Source organism: Argentina silus, assembly GCF_951799395.1.
Source record: "Argentina silus genome assembly, chromosome: 10".
Taxonomy (NCBI): domain Eukaryota; kingdom Metazoa; phylum Chordata; class Actinopteri; order Argentiniformes; family Argentinidae; genus Argentina; species Argentina silus.
Genome location: NC_139664.1, coordinates 17,946,233 through 17,958,732, shown reverse-complemented (window position 1 = coordinate 17,958,732; position 12,500 = coordinate 17,946,233). Strand labels below are relative to the sequence as shown.

The 12,500-nt window shown below is 44.0% G+C and overlaps 1 protein-coding gene across 2 annotated transcripts; it reads right to left on the bottom strand.

The window, feature by feature from the left end:
• Nucleotides 1-8,516: 8,516 nt before the first annotated feature.
• Nucleotides 8,517-12,009, bottom strand: LOC310810548 (riboflavin transporter 2-like). 2 transcript variants are annotated; one of them, XM_083678343.1, is made up of 4 exons: nt 11,842-12,009; nt 10,239-11,338; nt 9,836-9,959; nt 8,517-9,475 (listed from the first exon to the last, which is right to left on the bottom strand). In XM_083678343.1, the coding sequence occupies exons 2-4, from the start codon at nt 11,279-11,281 to the stop codon at nt 9,263-9,265; spliced, it is 1,380 nt and encodes a 459-aa protein (XP_083534469.1). In that variant the 5' UTR covers nt 11,282-11,338; nt 11,842-12,009; the 3' UTR covers nt 8,517-9,262. The 2 variants fall into 2 exon arrangements, with proteins under 2 accessions (XP_083534469.1, XP_083534470.1); XM_083678344.1 differs by lacking the exon at nt 11,842-12,009 and adding an exon at nt 11,589-11,668.
• Between the last annotated feature and the right edge of the window lie 491 nt (nt 12,010-12,500).

Here is a 12,500-nt window from a genome sequence, read left to right as displayed (position 1 = left end):
TATCAGAAGGAGCAGTGGCTGTTACTACACTTGCCTTAAATGACTAAACTATTGCTCTTCCATGGACCAAATATTACTTAGTAAGACTGAATATTCTTGTCTTTACTGACCACCTCCTCTATGTGTGTGTGTGTGTGTGTGTGTGTGTGTGTGTGTGTGTGCGTGTGTGTATGTTGGACCCCCTATGTTTGGACAAGCCAATGGGAGGATGAGTGTCATGTATATGTTGTGTCAGATAGCCAATGGGAGGATGAGTAGTCATGTATATGTTGGCCAGACTGGCCAATGAAATCACAGCAACCCAAGCGGTGCCTTACACCACTCACTGACTAGAATGCAATCGGCTGTCCCTATTTTAACCTGAAGTGATTGCTTTTTATATCGTTTATTTTTTTTATTTTTATTTTTTTTCTCATTTCAATTATTTGTTTACAGGAGAAGAGGAAGAAGAAGAAGAAGTAAAAAAAATAAAAAAATAAAAAAAAGGCTGGAAATAAATAAGTAGGGACATGTGAATAGATTATTAGACTTGCGTATGTCGTTCTTTTTCTAATATCTCGTTGTTCATTTATACTGAATGTTCTGTATGATACTCTTTGTGTAAACATGTATTTGAAAATGTACTTATATATGCCTTAAGCCTATTATGCAGTTCTGATGCTATTTCGTTTTTCGCAGTGTCTTCCTTTTTTGTGATGATCCGATCCCCTACCACCTTGCCCCCCCCCCATCCACCCTCTCACCTAGTGCCTATCCTATTCTATCATTCTGAAAAACACTCTTCTTCCCCCTCTTGTCTCTCTCCCTACAAGATTGAGAGATGCTATGACAATCAGGAAACAGAAACAGATCCATAACAGAACAATAACTGTTTGACTGGGGCCAATAAGAATAGTTCCACTTTTTCTAACCCCCCCCCCACCCCCATCCCCGGTCCCAGTTTCTTTCTATTGGAGGTTATGAGCTTGTTCAACAATGGTATGCTTGCTTACCTGCTGAATCTCAGAGAGTATGCTTCTGGACAATATACATTTTTTTGTTGCCAGGGCCCTCATGCACTTTGGGTTTGCATGTACATAGGAATAGGATTAATCTATGACAATCTGTGTTTTAGTTTTTTTTTGTGTGTGTGTTTTTTCTTTTTTTTTTACCTGGATTTTTACCGTCTGCCTGTGTAAACATGACTGGATATGGATGAGTGTGTCCGCGGGAATTAAGATTTATCGCCAGCCTGGCAATAATTGATTATCTCCATATCAAAGGATTTTACCTTTGGTGAAATTATTGCTCCAGCGTCCCTTTTCCCTCTTTTTTTCTGGCTCGGTAGGCTTCTACAATACATAATGCACTTTACCATAGTAACAACACAGGCTCCAACTTCCTTCACGACCAAATGTTGAAGAGATGAATATCCTTATTGATATGATATGAGGATAAGCACCTACAACAAGCGTACATATGATCTCTCATAAAGGACTTATACGGTAGACCTGCAGCCTCTTTCTGTGTTGTCATATGTACAATATGTATGTTTGTCTTTCTTCAGCATGCGTATAACACAAGCGCTAGGTATCATTTTTAGCTTACTATTACCATTACATAGCTTCATAGATATATATATATATATATTTGGAGTGTATGATAGCATGGCTATTACGTAACAGATTTATATAAGTGTGCCTTATTCCCCATGGTCTCTACGCTACATCATGATTGTAACTCTAATCCTTTTCTATCCAGGCACAAAGGTGAAACATATTTCCTCTTTAATATGAAATATTTATGGAAATTTCAATGGTGTTTTATGTACACAATGTGTTCTCCAAAAATGAATTAATAAATGACTTAATGATGACAATAGAGAGACGTGTGTTCCGTTATTTTGAGCTTTATTTGGTGTTTTTGAAAGAACTGTGTTTTTTTGTTAATGTTTGAGGTTTTATATTGCTGCTGTTACCATCTGGCATTGCCTATGAATCTGTACTTCCCTTTATGAAAAAAGGCTTTACTTTTTTTTTAGCATAAGTCATAAACAGTAATCCTATAGGGCGGGTTTATTCCAGCCTTGGATAGATGAAAGAAACCAGGAAGATAGGGAAATGGACAGATAGATGAAAAAAGACATAACACGCATGAGGGATCCCATGCTTCACCAAACAAACTAATTACATAGTAATCGTATCTGTTCTTCAGAGCATATTGAATACATTCTCTCTGCCTTTTCCATTGATGGACCATATGGCTATGCTTTAGTTTAAGACTTTCTCTATAAGTCAGCAGCTTTTGATTTGTGTGTGTTATAGTACTTGACCATGGTAAACCTTGGACGATTGAAACCTGTCCCTATATACCTAATAAAGCCGGAGACAGAGACGGCGGGACATTGACATGTACAGAGCAAATTCAATTATTGTACCATGTCCCAAGGCAGTCGTTTAGAAAACAGCTGATTGCTTACTTTTCCTCTGTGAGCGACAGTATTTTCGGAGATTTGGAGACTTTAAGGCAGAAGTGCAGTACCTTACAACACGTTGACACCCTTAGAGTATGTACGCTTTTGTATATAACAGACATACAGCCATGAAGTTGTGTGTTTCTGTGTTTTTCTTTCTGGACCTTTTTATGTATGCAAGTGTGTGCGTGCGTGTGTGTGTGCGTGCGTGCGTGCGTGTGTGTGTGTGTGTGTGTGAGGGAGGGAGGGAGTGACACAGCCCTCTGCCCTGGGAGCTATGCCATGCTCCTGTGTACCACCTGCCAGTCCTCCAGACTTTTTCCATCCAGCAAAGTTCCAAATCACCCATCGCCATAGTGACAGAAGGCAGGTCTGGGCGGAGCTCCCCTGTACACCCATGGCATTCCCAAAATAGCGCTCTATTTACAGATGGCAGGCACGCCTCTTTTTCCTGGCACCCACTCTCACCTATGTCTTCCTCTGACGAAGCTACAGTACCCTTTGACACAGTCCTGTTACGACTCCAACTCATGGGTGTTAGTTGCAAATAGGCCTACAGTTATATATAGACAAACAAAAGGGCAAAGATGGGTAAAATGTTCACGCTTTAGTTGTGCTACCACTCCAAACCGTTATGACCACATCACTGCTTGTGTGTGTGTGTGTGTGTGTGTGTATGTGTGTGTGTGTGTGTGTGTGTGTGTGTAATGTTGACGTGACAAACAGTGAACTCTACTGTATTACAATAGGTGCCTTATCATCCTACAGCTTCCGTCTCTGTGATGCATTCGCGGATGAAAGAAAAACAAACAGATCGGTGCGGATCCTAATGATTGTAGCGCGTGCCGTATACACCCCTGGGGTCCACGTGCCCCTTTTTCCCCCTGGCGCGGGACCCTTCTTTAGAAGTGCTCAGACTTGAAGATTTACAACTTCTTTATAGCTTTGCTCCCTATCCCATTGTATTCCCACAGAGCTCTTGATTCCTGCGTTTATAAAGTGAGTGCATTACATAGGCACAGTGGTAGAGCACTCTGGCTACCCTGTCTTCTTCTACCGGGCCATCTGCAGGCAGTAAATCCAGGATATACCTTTGCTAGAGAGGCCATGTTGAAAATAAGCTGTGGGGTGGCTTTAAGAGAGGCTTTAACTGGTGATTGCTTGACCATACTGTGAGACTTTGATATTTTTTCGTCCTCGAAGCAGATAGGGCTGTTATTGATCATTTTGTGTGCGCAGTGAACAACGAGGGAAACAACATGGGTTTTTTTCGTCATTACACTGACTTTGAGATGGTGATAAATCTGTCTTTACCCAAGTTGTGTAGGATAGTGTTTATTGCCATTCCAACGGAGTGAGGCGGCAGGGGTTGGTGTGTGTGTGTGTGTGTGTGTGTGTGTGTGTGTGTGTGTGTGTGTGTGTGTGTGTGTCCACAGGTGCACTCGCTCCACATGGGACCGGACCAACAGATGACCCACTGACACGGTCACATCACTGTGGACACACAGACAAATCACCTTTTAAAAGACACTTTAAGAGACACTCAGAAAGACATCCAGATGCGACTGGAAAAATCGGTACCGTCCATTTATTCACCATCTGCCATCATTCAGCTTGATTCACTATTTTCTTTCTTTTGCGATGCGTGAAATGTCGTGCAAGGATTTATAAAATTCAGACGAGGACATACGTTTCTGCTTGAGGAGACTTAAAGAAGTGAAAATCATCCGAGACTGTCCTTTTATTGATATTATAAATAGGAGCTCTGTACCCTCTTATTAAATTCATGACACTATGATATGCCTTTCATATATCATTTGGAAAGCTCTTAATTCATATTAAAAAACCCTTTGAAACTCATATGTACTCAGTTGCAATCGACCCTGTGATTTGTATTGAGGTGCGTGTGCGTGTATGTGCGTGTGCGTGTGTGTGTGTGTGTGTGTGTGTGTGTGTGCGCGTGTGTTGTTGTTGATGTGTATACAACACTCAACATGTCGGATGCTCTTAATGGGGCTAAAAGCACAGGCTAGTCAGAGTTCAGGTGGGTGCACACTCTCCGATATGCAGCCCCAGTACTGAAGATGAGTTCATGACAATCACTGGAGGCTTTTAGACGCCTTCACCAAGCTCAATCTTCATTTCCCTCGACACTGATTTCACAATAAGGATCCGGAGAAAAGGAGAATGTCCGTCTATTCATTCTAATGATCCCTCGTTATTGATCGTTGGCAGGGTATGGGTGGGGGCGGGCGAGGGTAATGATTCTTTGTCTTCGCTGGCCAATCGCTCCTCTTAAAGGAGTAATCCACTAAATAAGGCCTCTAATGGATGCTCTGGGTGACCTCAGGGTGACCCCCCTATCCCCCCCCCCCATGTGAGTAGCTTTCCCGACAGGGAGGAGAGTAGGACTGCTAGGCTCGAGGGTTTTAGTGCGTTTCTCCATCAGAGTGAACTTGGGAGACTTGGACTGATGGACATGAAAATCAGAAAAATATGATAAGAAATATGATATATCATATTATACAAAATGATTCCAATAAGATTAATCCGAATGTAATTATTTGTTGCATCTAAAAAGCTATTGGATGAACTGTAGGCCCACCTTTTAGGTAGCACAGCCATTGTCTCCCATGTTGTAAATGAGCAAACAGTCTGTGACTGGTGAAAACAATGGCGTCCACCACCGGGAAGCTGGAACCTTCATAATCAAACGCGTTTCACTTTTCCTTCCAGGTTTTTGTGTCCCAGTGAGTTTGCATTCGCCTCACCTGATACCGTTTGTGATCCAGTAGCTATTCCCCTCGCGCGCGACTTTTTGTGATCCGTCTCAAATCGGTTATGAATGCCCTGCTTCTTGGCCTTGAGCGGACGACTCGCTGAGGACTCACAAGGAAGTGCCTCCACGTTTAAAGGCCCCAGTAAATATAAAGGTATTTCCTTCTCTGACCACAGCTCGGACATTCTGTTTTATATAATTCCCCGCTGTGTGCATGTAGCAAAGAGAACAGTCATAACAGCTGATTATTGTGTTAACAGAAGGCAGGGCTGTGATGATACTGTATGTGTTAGTGTGTGTGTGTACGTGTTAGCGTACGTGCGTGCGTGTGTGCGTGCATGCGTGTGTATGTGTGTGCTACTGCATACTGACTTTTTTCCTGTGTGTTGCTTGATGTCATTCATGGTGGTACTGTAACCATACAGAGCTCCTTCAGATATCAAAGCAGTCATTTGAGAACACAGACCAGCCAAGTCTGTCACAACCGGTCTTTCTCACTCCTTTACTTTCCAAAAAATCCTGTCACAGAAGCATGACATATTGAAATGAAAGAGTATGTCCAGTAGGGTATGTAGGTTTGGCTGTCTATCAGCTACAGGGCAATAGGACTGCTTGATAAGGGATGGGAGGGGGATGACATTAGGGCCAGACAGCTACTCCATACAACCCATACTGGAACAAACCGCAAGACAACCCTCTCATCTCCAAAGATTACCTGCCTGCTTTATTATGACTGTATATGAATGTTTTATCATAAAAGCTTTTCTTTTTGCTAAGTGCATTGGCTAAGTGTTGCTTTTAAGTTTTGATTACTTTGTGCCTTGTTGCAACAAAATAATGGGATGCCAGGTCATATAAACTGTATCATGGACTTAATGGAAAAACACAAGTCTCACTTCTTTCCACAGACCCAAATGATACAATGATGTTGTAGGAAAAGGCGTTTTTGATGAGTTTGGACAAAGCGGTAGTTTTGACACCCTGAGAGTAAGCTGGCCTTTGCTCCTAAGACTTTCAAACTCAGCCAAGCAGGTGGAAAGAGCAGAGAGGAAACAGACATGACATAATCATATAAATATTACAGCGTGGCAGGGTTCCTATAGGATCCATATGTTTCCATCTGCCAGGAAATATAAGATGTCAAGCATCACAGTGTAAAAAGATTCATTTACGAATATCAAAACCAGTCAAATCGTTTCTTGCACCATTTGAAGTGGGTGAATCTAATCTCATTTGGTTCATATGATAGGTCTGTGTTCCTTTAATATTGTCTTGAATCATTTATAAAGATTCCTTTTGTGTCTGGTCCAGACGTGGAAGATTCCCCCACAGAACCCCCCACCCCCCCCCCACCCCCCCCTCCGCTTTGACCAGACGTCGCATTGCCAAGGGTGGGGGGGGAATGGTCGATTGCATAACGGCAGGCGAGACCTGATCGTTCCTGGCCTTCACACAAGATTCGATCATTCTCTGCATTCTCCAATTCCACGTCGGCCCATTAAAGAGCAGCGCAGGCTAGGATTTCCCCTCATATGTTTTAAATTGAAATTACGATCACAAAGTCTGCATGGACCAAGTCAGCCAAGAGACCTGCAGAGAGGTAGAGAATGTTGGACAGAAGGCAGGAGAGTTGGCATGAAGGACAGAAAGGATGAGTGACAGATGGAGAGTTGGTCAGAGAGAGAGAGAGAGAGAGAGAGGTGAGAGAGAGAGAGAGAGAGAGAGAGAGAGAGAGAGAGAGAGAGAGACAGAGACTGACAGAGGCAGAGGCAGAGGCAGAGGCAGAGACAGAGACAGAGACAGAGACAGAGACAGACACAGAGACAGAGACAGAGACAGAGAGAGAGAGGGAGAGACAGAGACAGAGACAGAGACAGAGAGAGAGGCAGAAACATAGACAGACCGAGACAGAGACAGAGACAGAGACAGAGACAGAGACAGAGACAGAGACAGACAGACACAGACACAGACACAGACACAAACACAGACACAGACACAGACACATCACAGACACAGACACAGACACAGACACAGACACAGACACAGACACAGACACAGACACAGAGACAGAGACAGAGACAGAGACAGAGACAGACAGACACAGACACAGACACAGACACAGAGACAGACAGAGAGAAAGAGCTCTGCTAAGCCAGCAATGCGCTACGAAGGTACCCACATCCATATTGATGAGGCAATCTACCTGCCAGACCAAGGTTTTTTTTCTGTCATCACAAAAAGGATTATCACTGCATTACTCAGCTTCTAAAGTTCACCACCTGTGTTTAGGTTACGGTAGGCCCCAGTATGCTAGAACCATTGAAACCACAAAGGGACATAAAATTCATTTGCATGGTATGAGACAACAGGAGATGGTGAAGCCAGATGTCCATTCTGGGACTATGGGGTCTGAATCAGACTATGACTGGGTTCCTCAATCCTCTGGATATCTCTACGGACTACTAGAAAATAAGATGAGCACGCACCTGCACATGTTTGATACCGTTCCTTATTCCATTCCATGCTTTACAATGAGCCCCGGTCCTCCAATTTCTACCTCCACCAGCCTCCTTTGCTGAGTGTGAGGGGGAAGTCATCTAGACATGACTCCAAAGATATGATGGGGAAATACCCCAGAGAGATGTATCACTCCTACACATACGCAGGTTGAGCAATCTCAGGATGCATTTGAAAAACAGGAATCTGAGAGAAAGGGAAAGTTTACAGTGATTCATGTCAAAAATCTAAGATAGGAAACTGCGGCCGTCTGAAGCAACAAGGTTTTTATTTAAATAACAAACTTCTGTATACTGTATGCAACCTTGGTAAACATATACAGGGATCAACTTTGTAGTGTATAGAGTACAATAGATGCCATGATTCCGAAAGGGCTTTAGGAAATGTGATTGAATTTAATTTGTTACAGCTTCTATTTGTTAAGCCTCAGATGAGGGAAGTCTTGAGTGCTATAGTCATTGATTTCTAATTATGTTCTAATTCAGGATAAGCATAATGTGCTTTTGGTTGTTGCTAGTGCTGGATTGAGGACCGTATCCGAGGCTTGATAGAGCTGAGCTGTATGCTTGGATAAAGACCCCTGTGTTACTCATTCACACTCAATTATTCTCATAATCCTACACTGACATCTAGTGGCCAACCTTTAGAGATACTGGACCAGACTATATGGTTTATATTTTATATGAATGCAAGCAATGGTCACAAACCATACAAATTTGATTAAAACAATACCAAAAATAGACATTTGTGTATTTTATTTGACATGATTCATAATGACAGTGCATTGCAACAAGACTGCAGTAACTTAAACAAAGCATGTATCTCAAATTGTGTGTATTTGTCTTTTAAACAGTACAAAGCATGTAACTCAAATTGTGTGTATTTATTTTACACAGTACAATGTATGCAACTCAAATTGTGTGTATTTATTACAGTACAAAGCATGTAACTAACATTTTGAAAAAATAACAACACATAAAACATAGACTTGTAAACGGTATACAGAAACCTTTTAAGTTGCCATTTGCAGTCTTAGAAACCCTTAAATTAAGGCCACAGTAACATATCACTTTAAGTAAAGTAAAATCATTTGACAGTACTTTCATTAGACTGTACATGACTAACCTTCAAGTAAAATATGGCTTTTATCTCTTCTATAAAGAAGGAATATTAAAAAGCTCATCTTCATGGTCTTTGGGACCTTCAAGGACTGGTCTTCTGCTGTCTTAGACATCAGCAAAGTAGGGAAAGAGGCCAGGTTCGCACAGTGCTCAAATTCAATAAACATCTGAATAATACAGATATAATATAACCCCTATGACAGATCCCTCATCAGCTTTGGGGCGAGACAGATCTGAGAATTCAAAGCCTTTGTTTGAAACAGTTTAGAAATGCAAACTTACATGACAAATAAATAGATAAATACAGTGTAAGCAGTGTTTTTAGAGTGTATACTACAGTGAGTTTCAAAGCCATTTCTAATAATAAAATAAAATAATTTTGCCCAAAGCTCCCTACTTTGGGCATTTGGTGTTACAGGTGTCCCCTGATTTGAAGAGTCCGTAGACGCTGACCAATGGGAACATGGACATGGCCCCCACCATGGAGCCCAGTTGTACGACTGCTCCACACCACACGAGGGCGCTGTGGCCTTCATCCCTCAGGATTACACCAATAATCACCTTGACATAGGACAGGGTCAAGACAAACAGGATCCAGGCTATCACCTACAGACACAAACACAGAGAAGATAAGCATTAGAAACAACATATAACACAAACACAGAGAGGATAAGCATTAGAAACAACGTATATCCCTTTTGTCAGTATTTAAAGGACATAAGATTGACCATTAGTAAGTGGTGTTATCGAACTGCAAAGTCATCTGCTGTCTTGTGGTGTAGCCTTGTTTGACCTCAAATCCTCCATTTTGTTACTCAGAAACACATGATTTTAACAGACCAAAATATATGAAATATACAATAATGTTGTGGTCAAATATGATATGTGATATTTTGGCATATATTTAACTGTATCAACTAATGTATTTTCTCTTTTCTACAATTTGATAAAAAGAAAGAGTCTTACTATGAGTACGGTTCCTGAGGCGCTGTGGACCAGCAGTGGGCAGGGGCTCAGAGCAGCCATGCCCATGATGTATGCCCCAAACCCTGTCCCAACCATAGTCAGACCACCCATCAGCACTAATGACCTGGAGGAGGAAACAGGAGGTAAACTGAGTATAAGTTTGGTTGGAAATTCAAGATGTTTGGGTGAAATATTTAGCTAAGCTATGAGGGTTTTTTTTCTTGCTCAGATTAAAGTATGAAGTGTTTAGACTGTTAATTCTACATTTTGTTGAACTTTTCCCCACAATAACACACATTACATGAATTCAGTCGTAATTCCGTTAATGACTGCTTTCAACCCCAGAGTCTTGGCTCTGCCAATGAGGCATCAGTAATAATATGTAACCAAAGGCAGGGCTCACCTTATGGGCAGGAACATGGCGATGAAGCAGGCCACAGGATTGGCTACAGCTGCCATGGTAGCAGCCAGGTGATAGGCCTGGTTCCCATAGGGCAGACATGAATAGGACTGGACCGAGGGCAGCACTGCATTGGTCAGGGCGTTAACCCAGGCTAGGACTGCAAAGATAAACATCACCTCCGCTCCGCTGTAGGTCCCTGCTCCAAAGGAGCTCCGTGGCTCGGTCTTGAGGCCCTCCAGGGAACCGATCATGGGTTTCTGCTCCGAGGGAGGGCCGTGGAGAGACAGGCCCTGCTCGCTCTTCTCCCCCATCAGGTCTTCAGTCAGGTACCGCTCGCTCTTCCTCTCCCGTGCCACGGCCGGATGGTGGTTGAGCAAGAGGAAGGCCCCAAGACACACAACCATCATCAGGCTGAGGAAGATGAAGAAGCCCTGGGCGGAGAAGTTGGCGGGCTGGTAGTCGGCTATGAGCTCTCCACCGTCCCCCCCTGTGGTGTTACCGAGGGTCCCGTTAGCCAGGTGAGCTACGGCGGCGGTGGCTATCCGACAGTGTACCACTCCCACCCCCTGTACCAGGGCCACCACCGCAGGCACTAGTCCGCTAAGGCCTTCCCCTATGAAGTACGTGGTGAGGTACTGGGGTCGCAGCCGCATCATGAAGGGGAGGAAGGTGACAGAGGAGGTGCAGTCCACCACAGAGAGCAGGAAGCTGAGCACCAGGAGGGGCACGCTGTGAAGAGTGCCCCCTAGCACCAGAGTGTGCTTCCAGAAGAATGCCAGGAGGAATGTGGCTACGATACCCAGAACCACGATGGAGTAGATGACCGGTCTTTCGTCCAGCGTTCCCGGGCGGAAGCGGTGCATCAGAGTGACGACGAGGGGACCGACGTTGGCCATCTGGATGAGGACGGTGAGGTAGGAGGGGAGGTACCAGCCCTCGGGGATCTCTGGTACGATCAGGGGCAACTCCACCCACATGCCGTTGATGGCCACCCAGGAGCCCATGCCGAAGAGGCACGCCAGGGCGTGGGTCAACAGAGACATGGTGGAGGAGAGGTGGGGTTACAGACACAGACTAGTAGGGGAACTTGTGTTGGCAATCTGAAACACAATAGCAACAATTCACAATTTGAGTATTAATGCCAAAAGAACCAATGACAACAAAATAACATAAATAATCTACCAATATTCGTTGAAGTGTTGAAAAGCATCATCAGCAACAAGCAAGTTTTTATACCGTACTCCACACACCAAAAGTTCAGAATGAGATGAAGGCAACACACTGCTCTCAATACAGACCGAAACACACACACACACACACACACAGAACAAAGAACTACTGAAAGCTCACAATGACTAGGCCTGTGTCATTTAACTCCCTTCATGATTCCTCTCGTCTTTCTGTAATTGAGTCATTCATGGTTATTCCTAAACTTCGTTAACCAACACATCTGCTGCCTAATTAGCAGTCAGGCTAAGCCAAAGAATGAAACAGATGGAATCACACAGGCTTGTAGCTCCTTATACTTCCCCACATACCACCTTTTAATTCCCTCCAGACAGAGAGACCCCCAGTCCTGAGGGAACAGAGATGACCATCTTACCTCACGATGGAGTCAGGAAGTGGACCGCCTACACCTCCTCCTATTTCTCTCTTGGTGAAACCCTTCTTTCACTTCATTGTGGTCTATTACATCAACCGACAGTTTTGTGCTTTGCGTTCCTATATTCCCTCCCCCCTTTCTCTCCCTCTCTCCCGCACACACGCACATAGTCACACACACACTCTACTTCCTTGTCTCTGACGCACCTGACAAGAGGGGGAGGGGACACACAGGCGCAGTCTTTCATCCTCTACACACACACACACACACACACACACACACACACTAATCCCCTTGAGGCTATTTTCAAAAGCAGCCAGCCATGTGCTCTCTCCTTCCTGCCATGCCTCAGAAGAGCAGCAGTGGAAGCAGGGGGAGGAGAAGGGGGAGGGGTCAGCCAGTCTGGAGATAGGTCCTCCCTCTTTCTTCTCTCCTTCTCTACCAGTACCAGATGACCTTGAGTCCCCCCCCCCCCCCCCCTCCTTGAAATAGGAAGTATTGGCAGTAGCGTGACTAGGGAGCTATGGGGAGACAGCTGCCTGTCCACCACACACACACACACACACACACACACACACACACACACACACACACACACACATACACACACACGCACACACACACTGTACAAATGGAGCAGCTGTATTTATAACTGGCTA

Bases quoted from the DNA above. Each gene is read 5' to 3' on its own strand.
- LOC310810548 (XM_083678343.1), bottom strand. From the start codon at position 11,281: ATGTCTCTGTTGACCCACGCCCTGGCGTGCCTCTTCGGCATGGGCTCC. The intron at 9,960-10,238 runs GTGAGCCCTGCC...TTCCTCCTCCAG, and splicing joins GCCATGTTCCTGCCCATAAG to GTCATTAGTGCTGATGGGTG. The intron at 9,476-9,835 runs GTAAGACTCTTT...TTGTGTCTGTAG, and splicing joins CCTCAGGAACCGTACTCATA to GTGATAGCCTGGATCCTGTT.